The 18991-nt window shown below is 43.7% G+C and overlaps 1 protein-coding gene across 1 annotated transcript in view; it reads left to right on the top strand.

Annotated features, from left to right (window-relative positions):
• The first annotated feature begins 269 nt into the window (after positions 1-269).
• Positions 270-18991, top strand: part of OSBPL2 (oxysterol binding protein like 2) — a 39652-nt gene continuing 20930 nt past the window's right edge. Inside the window, exons 1-2 of the mRNA XM_064167506.1 lie at positions 270-363; positions 15404-15563. Coding sequence (XP_064023576.1) covers positions 15527-15563 — 37 coding nt within the window. The 5' untranslated portion in view covers positions 270-363; positions 15404-15526. The remainder of the gene's footprint in view (positions 364-15403; positions 15564-18991) is intronic.

The following is an 18991-nucleotide window of genomic DNA, read 5'->3' on the forward strand; positions in this document are numbered from 1 at the left end:
ACAGCTTGGGCAGGACCCCGACCCGCCCGCTCCTGGCCGCGCCAGGTGAGCCGGCCCGGCAGCGAGCCACCGCGGGGCCGCGCTCATCGGCACAGCCGCGCCGCTCCATTGGCCAGCCGCCTCCCGGCAGCGGTGCGGCTCGGGCTGCCGGGGCTCGCCGCCTGGTGAACACTCGCCCCGCCGCTGGGAGCGTGGCCGGGGAGGCTGATTGGTCTCTTCGGCGACAGCGGGGCGAGGCTTTGCGCCGCGATTGGCGGACCGGCGCGTCATTCCGTCGCTGCGAGGGCCGCACTTCCGCCTCGGTGTCAGCCGTGCCGGGCGGGGGGGTGCTGCGGTGGGGCCGTCGTGGGAGCGTGGTGTCAGGTAATGCCGCCGGGCCGGCTCTGCGGTGCGCCGCTCCGCTCTGCTCTGCCCTCCCTCTACTCCCTTCAGCGCTGCACTGCTCTCCTCGGGGGGCTCGGCTCGGCTTCCTCCCACCTGCCGCCACGGCTACCCCACTGAGGGAAGGGCGGCAGCGCCTCCCCCAGCCCCTCCCGGGCCTGGTGCGGCCCAGCCCGGTGCCAGGGTCCCCTCCCTGGCGGGCCGCTGCCGGCGTTTCTCAGCGCCGCGGAGCATCCCGTCAGCTTGGCTGAGGGAAGGGACGGGGGCGCCGCGGCCGAGCGCTGTCGGTCGCCGGCCTGGGGGAGCGCGGTTACCCCTGTGCTGCGCTCCCTTCCCCGGCGGACGCGGGATCCTTGACCCGCTCGCTTGTTTTCCTCAGTGCGCCGCGGGCCTGTGCGGCTGAGTCAGTGGCATGTTGGGTTGAAATGGTGTTTCCCTGCCGTGTACCAGGGGATCTCGGGGGCCCCAAGCTGCGGGCGGGGTGGCAGAATCACGTTCTCAACCGTGGGACTCCGCTCCGCAGGCAGGGAGGTAGCGGGGGCTGAAGGACACTGCTGTGCAGAGCGCGGGTTGCAGGTCGGAGGAGCTCTTGTCAGTCCCAGCGCAGGGATGTTTCTGGCTCTGTTTCCTGACAGCTCTTGGAACTGGGTAGTTTAGCAAAGGAGTCTACAACAGCCAGTTCCAAGATGAATGCATTGAGTTCGGCTTCAGCGCGGTACAGGAGTTCCAAGGGGCCTTTCAGGCCACAGCTGAAGCACAATGAGCAGTTTGAGTTTGGCTTTTTGTTTTCAGTTACCTACTCAGTGTTTCTCTTACAGAGTTCCTGAAAGGGAGACAAGAAAGATGGGAAAAATAGTAGGAAAAAAAGGCTCTTTAAAAAAATAACATACCACCAGAACTTCTGCATGGTAACAACGGTCTAAGTTCTGTGGCAATTTATTTAATTTGGATATTAACCATGTTAGTCCTCTCTGTGTGTTTGGATTCAGGGCTCCTTTAGGAAGCAGTCTGTTGGTTTGCAACACTTCCAGGCTAGAATTTCAGATGTGGGTTTGAAATCCTCTTGGTTTTTATGGCAGCCTTAACCTTGTGTTTCCTCTAAGAAGTACCTGCCAAAGCATGTCGAATGCAAGCAGATACTGCTCCAATTTACTGTGAATTTTCTCAATTAAAATGCATAAACTTCACTTAAGGTTTGAAAAAGTATAGAGATGGATCTGCAATGTGGATTAGTGTTTCTGTCACACTCCTCTCATATTGTTTCCTTTTTTAGGGCTTATGCATGCAAGAAAATTTTCTTTCATTCCAACATAACCTACCAAAGTTCAGTAACTCCACGTTCCATTGGAGGCAACCACACATATGTCACCTTAAGAAACTTTTTACCAGTGTGCTCTGGGACTTCTAAAACCTCAGGGCAATTGCTGGAAGCTGTGACTTGGGTAACTTCCAAACATAAAGCGCTGTGCTGTGGGATGGAAGTAGGAGAACTGGCTAAACTAGCATAGAAGGAAGAAATTCCAAGCAGTAATTTTCCCCTGGGCTTTCGGTTGCTGTAAACATGGCTTTTCTTGGAATAGTTGTCAAGTTGTACAGATGTTTGACCACATGACAGCAAGTCATGATCTAGGATAAGATCAGGAATGATTTTTAATGTTGCTCTCCTGATCCAGCAGCACCTCATAATGAACTTGTAACTTCAGGGAGTGGTGCTTGAAAGGAGACACTGAGACACTGGTGTTCTTCAGGAATAAATATGCCATTTTCCTCCAAAGCTAGCTCATCAGCCAGACCAACATAATATTAGAAACAAGAGAGGGGTTCAATATAGAAAATACTGATTAGATAACTAACTTGATCCTCAAAGACAAGATAGGTTAAAGGTTTTGGCTGATGCAGAACTGAAAAGCAGTGCTTTGCTATTACTTCTTTGCTAACATCCACACAAATTGATTTGCTAACACGTGGAGGGCGATTTTCACTCCTAGATGGTTTCCTTAAGTCAGTTTTTAAGCAATCCCTGCATTCTGTGATACATACTTGCTTAAGCTGACAAGCCTTATGGTTGAAACTGGTATTTCTCTCAGTCTTTCTTCTTGTGAATGGTACTGCGTGAACTTCACACATGCTGAGCTAGAACAAAGGTGGAAAGCTCGGCTCTCTGTTAGTGTTGGCTGGAAAATGTCGGGCTTTTGTGTTTTGATAAGGTTATATTTTTAAATTGCTGTTTGTAGTGCCAGTCAGAGGAGTTTTGCTGCTGTTTGAAAGCAAGATGCTCATGCAAGTACACTGAATATTTAAGCAGGTAATTCATTAGCTTTGGTGTTTGAAGTAACTTGTCCTTGAAAAAAGGCGATGTTGCATCATGCTACTTGATAACCTGAAGTCCCCTTTGCAAGCTGGTGTTTTTAGTTGGTCTTTCACTCAGCACCAATTTTGTCACTTGACTCACAAAGATAGGAGAAGTGTCTGCATTTGAGGCTAATATGGCATTTAAAAACTGTCTCTTCTCTGTGAAATAGCTGAAATGTTTGGTTCTCTTCTTTTTTTGGAAGAAAGGTGAGCAAAGGAATATGCTTTAAATATGGAGAGCTCAAGATATGGAATGTTCTTGCTGAGTTTGAGTGTGTGACTGGTCACAGGAGCATCTTCACCTTGCTGAATGATTTGGGAAGTGAGTGCAGTGAACATGTTGGTCACTTTCTATCTGCCACTTTGGATGATGTGGGACTTTGATATGTTTCCTGTTGCTGAAAGATACAGGTTATGTGCTGCACCAATTCTTTTATCAACAGACTAAATAATACAGTATCTCAGTCCTTGAAATCTTAATTATTACCATGCAGCAGAATGCATGATGATGTTATAATTTGTCTTCTTGAAGGCTTGTAATAGCAAGCTGCATGAGAGCAGTAGGCAATTAGAATGTGTCAAATATGGCTTACTGCTGCTTTCAGTTGTACTCTTCAAAAGTTTATTGTTGATCCAATGCACAAAGATAATGTCTTCATTTTCAGGATCAATAAGTTACAAGAATAGACTAAGCTTACTTAAACTTGTTTTGATTTTTTTTTTTTATAGAGTTACAGTTATTAATTAATTTCCTGGTCTAGACAGATCCTTTATATTATTTCAGTATATTTTGTTAAGCACATAATTTAATGAGACAGATGTTTAGTAAATATTAGCAGCCCTCCATTCAGAAAATGCAGGAGGCTGGTCAGCCTTGCCCTCCTGTGATTATTCATAAATCTGGTGGGAGCCTGCACAAAAGGTGAATTGTGCCTGCAGCTGCAGCAATAACATCTGGACCTTTTAACCTTGGCCCTCATGGTTTTATAGCCCAAAACTTCAGCTGTGTGTTGCTCTGTTGGACACACAACGTCTGTGCTTGGCACTAGGTTGACTGGAAGCTGTAATCTGTGGCATTTCTGTTTGAGTTCAGTTCCTTTGCTCTGCTGTTTGGGGCTTTAGATGAGGCTGTTGGGATGCTGTGAATCTCTGAGGTATTACAAAGAGGTTTGCATGCTTAGGGCTTTGCCAGGTGCTGTGTTTTTATGAATGGATCATTTAATTACATTTTTACTAGCACTATTTTAGTCTTCTGAGTCAAGTTCGTTTAAGGCTTCCAAAAATATCTGTTAATGTGTCTCAGTGGGTTTTGATTCCAGTGGCAGTCCAAGAGCAATGAAGATGTGGAAGGCTTGAATATATGTTTAGGTTCTGAGGTGTCCATCCCTGAAGGTGTTCAAGAGAAGACTGGATGAGGCACTTAGCGCCATGGTCTAGTTGACTGGGTAGGGCTGTGTGATAGGTTGGACTGGATGAGCTTGGAGGTCTCCCAACCTGGTTGATTCTATGATTCTATGTCAGTCACTTCAGACGTAACCAGCTCTGGCCACTGAGATGGCAGAGGCCAATGTAGACTATTTCCTACAATGCATTTGTGACCAAATGAGAACAAGAATCCTTTTAATAACACTCAACTATAAAACTTGTATATTTCAAAGCTATGAAGAACTCAGCTCACAAGGCTGTTTGTAACGGTCCATTTAGCAGCAGTTTCGTTTACTGCATGGAGTGAGAACTTCATTAGAAGAACAGAGCTTCTCTCCCTGTGTGTTCTTAGTGGGTTTTGCTCAGTGTCAGTGAAACCATCAAGTGACTGTCTAATAATGAAACAAAATTGCTGCCTATCTTTGGAGATGCAAACGACTTTATTTACATGGAGTTACTTTGTCTTAGACACAGTTCTAAGCGCTGTGCAATTGTTCTGTTCTCCATCTCATCACACAGTTAGGTGGATTCTTTATTAAAGCTGAACTCTAAGCAGAGGTGACTTTGACTCTAAATCAAAGTTTGTCTTCTTTGTTTTAATCTTTTGACAACACAAATATAGAACAGCCTCGTATTGGAATCCATTAGAGTTCTACTGTAAATGTTGCATTGAAGGAAATTCAACCAGAACAGAAACTCTGACTTCTTAAAGCTTTTATAAGTTTATGGTAGCAGCTTAAAACTGTTTAACGAGTAGTCTACTAGCTATGCACATGAGCTCCTGCTGCAGAGTTTGATTGTGTGAGGGGTTGTTGGCATAAAACTGTGGGATTTTTGTGCTGTAGGGCTTTGCATACAGTTAGTTGTTGTCCTTCTTTGTTTACAATATGATTGCTGTCAGAATTAAGAGTCTTCATGAAAATGAGGATGATTAGGGGACTGGAGTACTGCCTTATGAAGAGAGGCTGAGGGACCTGGGGCTTTTCAGTCTGGAGAAGAGAAGACTGAGAGGGTTTTAATAACTGTTTATAAATATCTGAGGGCTGGGGGTCAGGAGGGGGGGGACAGGCTCTGCTCACTTGCTGCCTGCGATAGGACAAGGAACAATGGATGTAAGCTGCAGCACAGGAGATTCCACCTCAACACAAGGGGGAACTTCTTTACTGTAAGGGTCCCAGAGCACTGGAACAGGCTCCCTGGAGAGGTTGTGGAGTCTCCTCTGGAGACTTTCAAGGCCTGTCTGGATGTGTTCCTCTGTGACCTGAGCTAGATTATGGTTCTGCTTTGGCAGGGAGGTTGGACTCGATTATCTTTTTGGGGTCCCTTCCAACCCCTGACATCCTGTGATCCTGTGAAGGTACCTTGTACAGAATAACTGTATAATTACACCTGCCTGGAGAGAATGGGTGTGCAGAGACAGTTTAAAAACTGCCTTTGAGCAGGTAGATTTGTAAGCTTAAACCTGCTGTTATTTGTACTGTTCTAGGGGTTTTCTTCATGATGTTTTGTGCTGTAATTGTTTTCACATTCAGAAAGTTCAGTGTTTGGTTTGCAGGTGTGGTTACATGATGATGAGGAATACTCAAGCATACTTAATTTTATCTTCAAAGTAAGTTTTGGTTCGAAGAGAAGTGTTCATAAGTGATTAATTACATCTCTGCTGTTGCTTGTGTCCAAAGCCACTGTGCTTGGAGTTATTGATTGCTTCCCACCTTGTCTCTTACACATAAGATAAAACAAATCCTCGGGAAGCTACTAAGAAATAACCAGTTTTACAATACAGCATTGAATTACTGAGTTGTTTTTTTAACAGCATGGCTAAAACCAAGTTGGTTTATCAGTCAAAATCATGGAATCAGTCAGGGTTGGAAGGGACCACAAGGATCATCTAGTTCAAACCCTCCTGCATTGGGCAGGGATACCCTGCCCTAGATCAGGCTGGCCAGAGCCTCATCCAGCCTGGCCTTAAACACCTCCAGGGACGGGGCCTCAACCACCTTCCTGGGCAACCCATTCCAAGGTCTCACCACTCTTGTACTGAACAACTTCCTCCTCATGTCCAGCCTTAACCTACCCATTTCCAGCTTTGCTCCATTCCCCCTAGTCCTGGCACTCCCTGAGGGCCTAAAAAGTCCCTCCTCATCTTTTTTTGTAGGTCACCTTCAGATACTGGAAGGCCACAATAAGGTCACCCTGGAACCTCCTCTTCTCCAGACTGAACAGCCCCAACTCTTTCACTCTGTCTTCACAGCAGAGCTGCTGCAGCCCTCTGAGCATCCTCGTGGCCCTTCTCTGGAACTCTCCAGCATCTCCACATCCCTCTTGTAATAGGGGCTCCAGAACTGGATGCAGTTGAAAAAAAAAGAAACTTAGCATTGTGTATCTCAGGTAGAGAAGGCATTGGAACAGAATTTTGTGATCTTTTACAATTGTGGGCAACAAAATAGTTCCCAAGGAAAGGCTTCAAAGTCCCAAGAATGCTGTATCAGATCCTCACAGGTGGAAAAATGTCTCAGATATTGATGTAGAGTTAAAAAAGGAGAATATTTAAAGAATTGTGTGAGAATTTCAGTGAAGTTTTATGTATCAGGAAATAGTGATCTGCTGGAATCAAATTTCCTTGCTAATTTTGTTTGTTAGTTTTGATTGTTCTGAGATCCTTGGCTGTAGAATGGAGGTTTTGGCTGACGTGGAATTGGGGATAGCCATTGGTTCTGTAGATAATGGAACATTAACACTGTGAGGGTATTTTCTGTCCAGTTTGATCTTTACCATTTTGATATTCAACAAATAACAGCTCTGGTAGTGTTGTGCTGGGGCAGTGCATAGTATATGGGACAGTTATTGTGGTTTGTACTGACGTACAAACAAATTCTGTAGCCTGAACTGAGTTGGAAACCAGATTTGTAGCATTTCTTTTGGCTCAAATTCTTATGAACTGTCACTAAAAATCTATATTCCTGAGAGAACAGAATGGGATTCTCTCTGCCATAAATCTGTTTGGCTCGTGTTCAGAGCTAAATGTTCAGGGGTTCAATTTGCTGCCACTGTTGTCTTAAATGCTTTTAAGTCAGTTCTGCTGCTTTGTTGCTTTGGTTCTGTCGTGGCTCAGCCTAGCAGGCAGCTGAACCCCACACAGCTCCCCTCTTCCTGGGATGATGTGGGGGAGAACTGGAAAGGCAAAAGTGACTAAACCTGGGGACAGAGGCTTAGTATGTGAAGGAAGGGGAAAAGGCAAATAGAAATAAAGACAAACAAGATACAAAAGCAGCTGCTTACCATGAGCTAACCATCAACCAGTCCTTGAGCAGTAGCAGCCCCTCCTTAAACTGCCCTCCAGTGTTATTGCCAACAGTGATGGTATGGAGCAGGGAATGTCCTCTTGTTCAGCTGGGGTCAGCTGTTCCAGCTGTGCTGTCTCCAAGCACCTTGTGCACCCCTAGCCTACTTGCTGTGGGCAAGAGTGAGAAAGAAAGAAAGCACCATACAGGCTGCTAGAAAGGAAATTAACTCCATCCCAGTAGGACCTAGTACATGTACTCACCCATCCCATGGGCATTTAATAGCTCCCAGCTACATTAAGGTCTGTAACAGGGATTGCTGCTATCTTCAGAGAAATGGAAAAGTGACAGTGGGCCAGGCACTCAGCTGAGCCTTTTCTCTCAACCTCTGTGTACCCTAACAGAGGTACAGAAAGCATCCTGTGGATGCAGAGTGAATTTCACCTTGCCAAACATCTTGGTGGAAGATGCTATTACATTGAGTCTTTGGAGTAGGAAACAAATCTAACTTGGTAAATAAAATCCTCTTCTGGAATCTGTCACTTGTGTAGCTGTTCTCTGGTTGGAGGGATTGTAAGTGCATGATAATTATAGCAGGTAACTAAATTGCCTCCTTGGATAATTTTTATAGACATTTTAGATCCAGTGCTGTTGTTAACCTAATTTCATTAGTCAATTAAGATTCATCCTTTCTGAAGCTTTCATTCAGAGATGAAACACTGCAGTTTGATGCATTCAGGAGATACGTATGAAGCAAAAATACATGAATATTTATCTTCTAGTTCAAGCTATTTATTTCTATCCCTTGAATACAGCTATGTTTTATTTTGGCTGGCAGCTCGAGAGAAGGTGGGGTTGGCTGCTATTCCACCAGTCATGCTGCAGATGGTTGGGATTTCTTCTTCTCTTTTTTCATTTATTATTTTTAGTGTTAATATGAAGGGTGTGTATTTGATCTCTGCTGGTTCTTTTGGAGTCTCTTTCTGGACAGAAGGTGCATCTTGAACCCAGAATATCAAATTAACGAAAAGGAAATACTGCCCTTTATTAATATATGCTGTTGAATGGATTGAACAGGCTATGGAATGAATCTTTTGTTGATACTAGTTATGTTAAATTGAGCTCTCTGACTTATTGAAGAAAAACAAAGCCCTGAAAAAGCTTCCATTTGTGGCATTTCCCCCTTCTTTTCCTCCCCCTGCAATACTTGTACAGTATTTTTATCATGTGAGAACTGACAGAAAGTTTTCTTTTTTTTGCTGAGGATGGCCTCAAGTGACTTCAATTTTTTTTCTTTACTTGCAAGTATTCTCCTTGCAAATTAACAATCTTAATTTGTTTTAAAATGTGCTGTGGCAGTGCACATCTGACAAACCCTCGCCAGGCATGTGAAAAAGCTGATGAATGTGCTAGGTCAGTAATTCTTTGGTGCTGCTGTAATTCCAGTGTGTGGAATTCCTATTGCCCTACCTGCTCACACTAGGTTTATTTGCTTAGGCTCATAGAAACATTTCTGTTGGAAAAGACTAACATCATCGAGTCCAACCATTCTCTAACTCTACCAAGTCACTGTATCTTTTAAACCACCTCCCTGGGGAGCTTGTTGCCAGGCTCCCAATCTAAACCTCCCCTGAGAATCATAGAATCAACCAGGTTGGAAGAGACCTCCAAGATCATCCAGTCCAACCTATCCCCCAGCCCTATCCAGTCAACTAGACCATGGCACTAAGTGCCTCATCCAGTCTCTTCTTGAAGACCTCCAGAGACGGTGCCTCCACGACCTCTCTGGGCAACCCATTCCAATGGGAAATCACTCTCTCTGTGAAGAACTTCCTCCTAACATCCAGCCTATACTTTCCCCAGCACAACTTGAGACTGTGTCCCCTTGTTCTATTGCTGGTTGCCTGGAAGAGGTTGCCTGAGGTCGAGGCCCTTTTGTTCTGTCACTTGTTATCTAGGAAGAGACCAACAGTTGCCTTCCAGGGAGTTGTAGAGAGCCAGAAGGTCTCCCCTCAACCTCTTTTTCTCCAGACTAACCAACCTCAGTTTCCTCAGCTGCTCATCACAGCATGTTCTCCAGACACTTAACCAGCTCCATTGCCCAGCTCCAGCTCCTCAATGTCTTTTTTTCTTTTTATACTGAGCATCCCAAACCTGAACATTGTACTTGAGATGTGACCTTGCTGAGTACTGGTGACTTCACGGCTGCTTACTGGTTTTGTTCTTGGTTTTGCTAAATGCTACTTGATCTCACAAGCAGATCCAGTGTTCATGTTATGAACCTGACCAAGTGTTGAATACAGAGTCTCAGAGAGACTTGTACTTTAAGAGTGAAAAGAAGAGGATTTGTAAAGGTAGAAGAATGGTGTCAGCCAAGTGGTGGCTTTCCAGGATTGCTGCATGATATGAACTTTTCCCTTTAGATCTGGAGCAGTAAGACACTGCAGCAGTGTCAGCTAGGCTTCAGAACCGATCTTGCTGAACTGCATTCCAGTCAGATGAGCCAGTCCAGCTGTAAATGGTTGCCTTTCTTTAGAAATGTAAATGTTTCTTTAAGGAGGAGCAACTTTCAGTTAACTCGCTGGGTCTTTGTCCAGAATTGACAAAGGGAAACAAGTTGGTGTGGAGTTGCTAGTTCTGTTGAATGACCCAAATCATAGCAACTGCATATTCGAGGACTTGCAGGTTGATTTGAACAGATACTAATGTTTGGGGTTTTCTAACTGGTGTACAAGTTCTGAGGTTCCAGGATCTTAGGACAGGCACAAGCTGTTCTTTTCTTTTCTTTTTTTCCTGTGGAGGAATAGGATTTGAAGAGCAAGCAGATGTGGTGACAGATTTGAGGGGTTACTAACCTGTCCAGATAAAGGGCATAGGAAATGTCAAGTTTGTTTATTGATAGAGTGGTAAGCAAATCAAACCATGTTGTGGACAGCCATTGCAGGTCATCTCTACATACTCATCTGGCATGTAGATGTGGAGAGTGCAGGTGCCAGAGAGCAACCCAGCAGGCAATGGATCTCCACACCTCTGGGTTCAAAGAGCAGCTGTGAAGGTGGAACCTCTCTTTGCAAGGAGTGCATGTGTCTCTTCTCATATAGATGCTCACATGTGTCACAGAATATGTCAAGCAAATGAAATACTTTATAAAAGTGATTTGTGAAGTCTTGTGAAGTTGCCCTGCTTTAGAATTCATCCAGGAGGAACTGGTTTAAAATAATTGGGAACTGTGGAGAGTTTGGAATTGAAGTTTGGGAATGATCTGAAGGGCTGAAGGACCTCTACTATGGAGAAAGGATAAGAGACTTGGGGTCATTCAGCCTGGAGAAGAGAAGGCTCTGGAGAGACCTTCTTGTGGCCTTTGAGTATTTGAAGTGGTCTATAAGAAAGATGGGAACAGACTGTTTTAGAAGACCTGTTCTGACAGGACAAGGGGTGATGGGTTTAAATCAAAACAAGGGAATCTCGTCTGGAAGAGGTATTTTTACACTGAGGATGGTGAAATACTTACCCAGGTTGGCCAGAGAGGTGGTAGATTCCCCATCCTTGGAGCTATTCCAAGTCAGTTTTTTGGGGGCTCTGAGCAACCTGCTTTAGTTGCAGATGTCCCTGCAGAGTGCAGGGGGGGTTGGATTAGATGACCTTGAATGGTCCCTTCCAAGCCCTGTTGTACTGGACCCTCTGGTGTGCATGGAGTTAAGCAAAGCCTGTTCTGGGAGGCAAGCTCACCTGGTACATGTCACTGTCACATTGCAGGTTCGACATAGAGCTTGACAGAGCACTTTGACATTATTCATAGCCAGCTGATGGGCAGGTACGATATGACTTTGTTCCTCCTCTGTCACGGGGCTGTCGCTCTCACTGTGGTGTGGGTGGCACGAACAGTCAGACGTCAGGGCTGCCAGCGTCACTGGGAGAAGCACTTTTCTCCTGAGAGTGAGCCTCTGGGGATCTGCCTCAGTACACATTGTGACCACTGGTGAGCTGTGTGTGGTTAGGAACAGCCCTTTCTGCTCTCTCTCTGTGCCATATGCGCTTCTGGAAAGCAGGATGTCAATTCTAGTAATTCCCTCCTCTCTGTAGGACCTACTTCAGGATGTGCTATAGACATAGTGCAGGCTCTTCTTTGTGTTTCTGCAAGCTTCAGTCCGTTCCCTTTTGTCCTGTCTCTGCAAGCCCTTGTAAAATGTCCCTCCTCCGCTTTCTTGTAGCCAACTTCAGATATCAGAAGGCGTCTATAAGGCCTTCTTCCCTGCTATAGGACTAAAAGATGTGACCATGATTTGGTGGTTAGGAAGGATTTTCCAGGATAGCAGGTGCTCCTAAGCTCCTGAAGGACCTGACAAAGGGGTATTGTACCCTTCCTTGAATTACAGGGTTAACTGCTGTTGCTGGTGTGTAAGTGAATTCTTTTGGGCTCTTCATGGTCATAGAGGAGGAAATACAGATATTACAAATGCTGAATATGAAGCAAACAGGATGTTTTTGTCTTCTGGCATCTCAGCCTAGTTGAAGTCAACTTTTTGCTGTTGCTTTTAGGAGGAGAAAGGGACTTAACCCTGCCTGTTTGGTTCATGAAAGCTAAACACTGTCACCGTTCTGTGTTCTGTACCTGCAAATTCCCACTAGTCTCTGCTAAATAAAATAATGGAGTGTGAGAAGTGGTAGTAGCATTGTTATTCTTAATGTAACTCTGATACAAAAGACATAATTTTATCCCTTCAAAAGTGCTCCTAGCATCATAGGAAATTTTACCACATCTTTAAGGTGACTTCTGTGAATACTTTGCTCTATAAGTAATAGTTACAAAGCTTGTATATGACTTACAGTGATCTGATTTTTCAGGTAGCAATCAGCTTAAGATGTGGTGTGAGTTGTGTGTATCAAGAGAACACAGAGTAACTCTTGCTTTCAGATAAGTCTTTGATTGTAGTTAATTAGTACTTGGTGAGTATTTTTATAGGAGGCCTTTGATGCTTTTTACTGAAGCTGCCTGCAGTGTGATGTAGTTCTGCTTCACAGGTCCTTTTGTAATGCAGTTATTGTGTAGGAGAGGGGGAAGAGGAGAAACAGGCATTCAGCTGTATGACGCTGTAAGTCTCTTAGTGGTGAAATAAATCATTACTTTTTCAATTGTCAGTTACATTTCTTAGTGTCTTCTGTACATGACTGTAGCAAAATGGAGTCGCGGTTACAAAACATCATCTCTGGAGCTTGCAACCTGGCATGTAAAATGTGACAGTGTTTGGCTGGGGACCTGAGGAAGTATGCTCTTAGCATTTGAACTGGTGTGGGATTTAACTAGCTCCTTTTTTCTGTGTTGCTCTGTTTCAGAGCAGAACCCCATCACATGAGCTGTGTGCAGCAATGGGAAAGTAATGCTGCAAAAGCTTAAATAAAAAAATAGAGACCAAATAAACTTACAGGGAAGATGCAGGAAAACATGGAGAAAATGAGGGAATTGCAGTGCTGATCATGAGAGAGTTGTACCTTGTGCATAGGCAAGGTTCTTTCTGGAAACACTGGTTACTGTTGTGCTTGAAAGGTGCAGTACTTGAGAACTGAAACTATAAATGTCTTGCATCTTCAAGGATACATACCCTCAGAGAGTTAAAGAGGTTCTCTAATGTAACTTTTTTTTTTGCAAACTGGTGGAGTCGTTTCAGAGTGTAGATAATAGCTTCTGGGGTAGACAGTTGCCCTGAGATGCAAGTTCCTGTTTTCTGTACCAGTAGTTTTCTTTGGATTCCTTCTTTCTGCTCCTTTAAAGGTTTACATAGTTGCATCCTGAAGGACAGTTTTCCCACAAAGATATGACATAGTTTGAGACCTTGGGTGAGATACTTCCAGATATACTGAGACTTTTAAAGATGCTTTAAGATTGACAGCAGCTTTGGTATGAAGAAGCAGGTAGTGTTTTTTTAGTCAAGGACTGACTTCCTCTAGGCAAGATAACGCAGGGCTAGGTAAGCTGACTTATACTTACATTGCAGGTTTAGAACAATGTTATCAGTTCTGCTGGTTGCCTAGAGAGGTGGTGAAGTTTCCATCTCTGGAGATGTTCAAAACTTGCCTGGACGTGTTCTTGTGTGACCTCTTCTAGGTGAACCTGCCTTGGCAGGGTGGTTGGGCTTGATGATATCCAGAGGTCCCTTCCAACCCCTGCCATTCGATGGCTCTGTGGTTAGTTCACCCAGAAATCTGAGCTAGCTGCTGCTCTTGAGCCAGCAGTTAGTTAAGAGGTTGACTCCCTTTCTTTGATTCTGAGGCAGCATGGTTGCTGGTGCCCCAAACTGCTTATATCTTCTGAAGTGAAGCTGCAAGCAAAAGCACTTGCTGGTGGCTTTGCACTGAAGTCTGCAGAGAAGCATGTATTCAGTTTGTTCATGTTTGGAGCTGTTGCATCCTTGCTTAGGAGAGTGTAGCAGTTAGACAAAAGTAAATCAGAAACTTGTTGCTGATGAGCGAGAAAGTTGAAGAAGGTTAAAGGTTTGTGACTGAAGAACAGCAGAGGAAAAAGGGAAGGAAACGATGTCCAGCTGAGAGCAATTGCAACAGCAGTGTAGCAACACTCAAGAGAAACAGCTGAATAAAGTGTTATGGTTTTGGAGGTGAGGACTTGTAAATAAGAAATTGCTGAAGGTTCTGTGGAAGCTTAGACTCACCATAATGCAGAGACTGCTGTGAAATCCTATAGTGGCAAGGAAATGGGGAGTTCCTAAAGGATAAGTTACAAACTGAAATACTTGCCCTTGACAGACAGAACACTTCCGAGGCAAAGTCTACATTCATTAACTCAGATGAGTTCCAAATAGGCTATTTTAGTTCCTCCTCCTGAATGGAGAATTGTAAGGACTGAATATGTCTGAGGCATTCAAATACCTTTTGCTCTGGGCAGTGAGTTAAAAAGACTCAAAATGCAGGAATTGTGTAGTTGCTTCTGTTGCAGAGAGGAGGAAGAAATTGGCTTCAAACATGGCAATCTCTTCTAGCAGGAGCAGAGTGTGCTTCTGGCTTTGTTTCTCTTAATTGGAATGGAATTGTGCAAGTTATAATTACTCTGAAAAAACTACTGTCACAAAAGCAGTGGGATCTTCAAGGGTCACAAAAAATTGAGACTGACAGATTGAGGTTGTTTTGGAGGAGATATCGATAGCATCGCCATGCAGTTTGTCGCTGTATACTTGGCTCCTCATTGGTACCTGCTGAACATTTGTAAGAGTGGAAGCTACACTTTCACATTAATCTCCTTAGTCTAAAATTGGCCAAAGCAAAAAAAAAAAAGTTTGTTAGACTATTGCCAACCATCTGGAAAAAAAATCTAATTTAGTCTATTCATAGAGCTGGAATGCTTCATAAATCTGTAAATTATTTGCAGTGTTCTTGGTTCAGCTGAGAACAAGTTTGTTGTTTCTTTACACTCTCCCTCCAGAGGGAGAAATGACCACTTTTCTCTCTGAGTTCATAGCAGTACCCTGACAAAGCTTCTCTATAGGTCACTAGATACTGATTGCATGATGTACAGTGAGACTCTACATTTTTATGTACAGAGAGATTTTGAGACGTAAGGTTCTCTTTCTTGGTTAAGGAATGTGGTAAGCCTTACCCTTTTGCTGGAGAGTTTTTGTTTTGCCAGCTGTCTTTTTTCTTTCCTCAGTTCTCTGCTCTTTCAAGCTGTACTTGCCTGAAATTTAACTTGCAGTAAGTAGGATATATTTTACAGTCATGCATAAGATGTATTTCTATAGAGAGAAATGTGACCTGCAGCAGCTGTTCCTTGTGGTAGGTAGTATTCATCTTCAGAATGACTTTAGAATCAAAGAAAGCTGTTTACTTATAAATGGAAAAAAATCCATCTTTTACCTTGGGAAGAAATAGGGAAATCAGTATTTGTCAAGTGAGCACATTTGTGTGTATAGGAAATGTGGAAGTTGCTAATTCTGTTTCCCTCTCTTGTCAAACAGATCATCTAAAGCAGCTGGGTGTTTGCAAAAGACTTCAGCAGCACACAGATATTTAATCTCCAAATCAAGTTCAACGATGCATTAGAGGAAGCTGGACTGGCTGTGCAGATTCCACACTGAAGGATGAATAGTGAAGAAGAGTTTTATGATGCCGTTACGGGTGAGTGATGGGCACAGTGCCAAGAGAACAAAAGCAAACAACCAAAAAACCCCAAAAGCTATAACCTGCCCTCTGTGTGTGGTGAGGGACCAGTAATGTATTGCTGTTAGTAAAAAGTAAGCCACTGTTGGTAAAACTTATAGTGCTATCTTTTGAAAAGAAGAGAGGAAGAATTACAGGTTCAGACCTGGAAATGGGAAGGTTTTCTGTCACTTCAGCACTGTAAGACTCCTTCAGTCTTGCTTTCATTTTCTGTAAAAATGCAGGTCATTTAATAGCAGCTTGAGAAGTAAGAGAAGCTTTTAAGACTCTTTGAAAGGTGGAATATCTCCTGTGGGTAATTTTTACCCTTGTTATGTTAACTTATTTATTTTAATGGAAAAACTTATTTGCTACTTCAGTTCTTCAAGATGTTTTTTCTAGGCAGAATCAAATGACTGTAAAAGTATGCTTTCAAGATAGAGAGCCAGAAGTCTTTGCAATCCAATGGTGTGTTTTTTTTCCTATAAAAACAAACATGGATCACTTCACACTTGAGCAGTGTGTCAAATAGTACTTTTCTTTGAACTAATAAGGATGAATAGCTATTTAGAGGAGCCTTACATGGGTTTAGTGGGGAAGTAAAATACTTGAAGTATTTTAATTTTAAAAAATCCTTTCAAAGATCTCAAGTAGTTTTAAAGTCTTCCACTTAAATGTTTCCTCAGAAATCCTGTAATAGAAGTGAAATGAGAAGTGTTGGCAGTGGTGAGTGTAGAGTGCTTAATGTAGAATCATGGGAAGGAAAAAATAATGAGAAGCATGAGCAGAAAGAATGGAAGTAACCTAGTAGATACAATTGGGTGAGGTAGACATGGTTGATTGGAAATTCATGAGCAGCAAACTGAGGGGGCAGGGTGAAGCAGTGTGACTGACATCAGGCTGTATAAGACTTGCCACAATTATGTCACAGGAGAAGCAAACATGGATTGCCTTCATGCTAACTAGGAGCAGCAGGGGCTAGTACTCCAAACTCGTCTGTAAAATCGAACTTGTACCACACAAATCTTGAAAACACAGCAGATTGCTCCTGTATGCCTTTAGTAACCTTTAATTCCAACAGCTCAAGACACCATGGTCATAAATGAACTGGAAAAGGTGAACAGAAACGTGCTTCTGAGGTCTGTGCTTTACAGCTTTGTCTCTGGCTGCAGAAATAGACAGCCTACAGTGTTTGAACACTCTGGTTTTGTCCTCTTTACTCTTCTTTTTCCTGTCTCCTGAGTCTCAAAAGGTTTATTCTCTCTGCAAGCACTCAAGGTGATAGTGGCTTCTGGGCTACTGTGTGTGAGGTGTTCTTGTACCTTGCAGTCTTGTCTGGCTTTGCTTAGAAGTGGGATGTTGTGCATTAGTTTTGTGAGCACTCCTTGTCCTGTCCTAATGTTACCCTTCTATTATGATGGAGGATTATGCCATCAGAAGTTTCCAATCAAAAGAAGACTTGGGGTCTTTGTAGGCTCTCACAGGTTCTAATGGCTCCTTATCACGCCTGCCTGTATCTTAGCTTTATAACTTAGGTTAGGTGCAGATGAACTACTCCCAGGAGATCAAGTTGGGAATGAAGATCCTTTCTGAGCCAAGGGGTGAGTTTTCAGGTTCCACAATGAAAACCTCAGGATCTGGCGTTCCAAATTTTGATGCCCTTCGCACGCTCCCCAGTCTGTTTTTTCTAAGGATACTTGTTCCTTTAGGTCAGATCAGTAGATGGACAGAAGCCACCTTTAGACACATGCTTGTTCTGCTCTAAGTCTAGGACTGGGACATGGCTACTAGAAACAAAACACATTCTCCAGATATCTTAGCTCCATGTTGAGATGAAAACAGATTCCTGGGCACTTGCTTCTCCTGAAGGAACTGCAGTGTGTTCCCACAAGTTCACTAATTTTAGTACTTGGGTACTGTGCTTTGTGTCCTATGAGCAGCAAACCAGGCTTAGGAGATCGCTTGAACTCTGTGAGAAGTTGTGCTTTACAATTCTATAGCAGTCTCAGCAGCAACCCAGGTAGTATGTTGCCTCCTTTGAGATAGTATTGAGGAATCCACAACTTTTCTATAGTTATTAGTTGATGACATCCACTTCTAGAACGTGAATCTATCCTAAGGAGACCTTTGCTTTTTGTTGCAGTGAAGTTCATCTCTTTGAGAAGTCTCCTGCTTCTGACACTATCCCTATCCTATCCAAAAGACATGCTCCTGTGATGGAATTGGCAATCATCCTCCAGGCAGATGGTTTGACCCTGACTGGATGATGATTACACGTGTAAGTGTGCAGGATGGAATGTGTTACACAGGTGATGAATCCAGCTAGGGACTGGTAAAGAGTTTCCATGAAGAGAAGTTTTGTTGCATTTGGAGGCTATTAGTATCACTGATTGCTTGGACACTTGACATCCTTAATTCATGATTGAGTACTCCCCTTGGGAATCTCTTAGGAATGTTACCTGTGGTCTCAGTTAATTCCTGACAGCACAGCCTTTGCTTTGTCTCAGATAAAGGAGGTGGTCTTCCCTGAGACTGGATCAGGAGAAGTGGTCAGTGCTTTAAGGAAATTCAGATTCTTTGAAATTTTATGTGAGATGGAGGCAAGATAGCTTTGATCCCATGCCTCTGGCCTAGGTCACCTTGGGTTTATTAATCTCATCACAGACTTGCTGAAGACCGTGCCCTAAGGTTCTGCTCTGTCAGAGCTGTATCCTTCATTAACTCTGCCAGATATCTACTTGCCAAAGTGTTTTGTGAAAGGATTTCCATAGAAGAGGAAAATGCTTGGCTAGTTACCAGGGCAATTTATTTTTGACAGCCATGAGTAGCTTAGTTTTGCTTTCTTAAACATTAAGTTGCAGTTTGATGGGAATCTGTTCTGTGCCCATGAGGTAAATCCATCCAGCCTGGTGTATGTGTCAGGATGTTGCACTCCAGCTTCCTGTCACTTGGCTCTTGTTCGTGGTGAGCTATTGCTTTCTCTTGGGCAGGAGGAAGTGAGGTATCTCCTGCCAAACTGATATATTTTAATAATTCCTGGATCAAACTAAAGCAGCAGATTCTGCTGGAACATTTAAGCATTGCTGGCTGTGTGCAAGGCCAGCCTGGCTGCTGTTGGAGCAGCCACTGTGCAGCTCCAGCATGGTTTGAAAAGGGGAGATTTGGTAATTACTGGCAAAGTAAAAGCTAAGTCTTGCTTCAGTTGCTATCTACACTTCCTGCATACCTATCCTATTCCTTATGCTCTTTCTAGACTTGAAAGTTCTCGCTACTTTGCTCTTTTGATCTCCTTTCTGTCTCGAGAGAGAAGGCTTAATTAGTATTTAAGGAAGCTGCTGACTGTAGGAAGGGGCGGTCTCGTGTCTAGGTACATGACTCACAGAGCAGTGCCTCTGCTCCTTTGTAGG

The sequence above is a fragment of the Pogoniulus pusillus genome, chromosome 29 (genome assembly GCF_015220805.1).
Source record: "Pogoniulus pusillus isolate bPogPus1 chromosome 29, bPogPus1.pri, whole genome shotgun sequence".
Classification (NCBI taxonomy): domain Eukaryota; kingdom Metazoa; phylum Chordata; class Aves; order Piciformes; family Lybiidae; genus Pogoniulus; species Pogoniulus pusillus.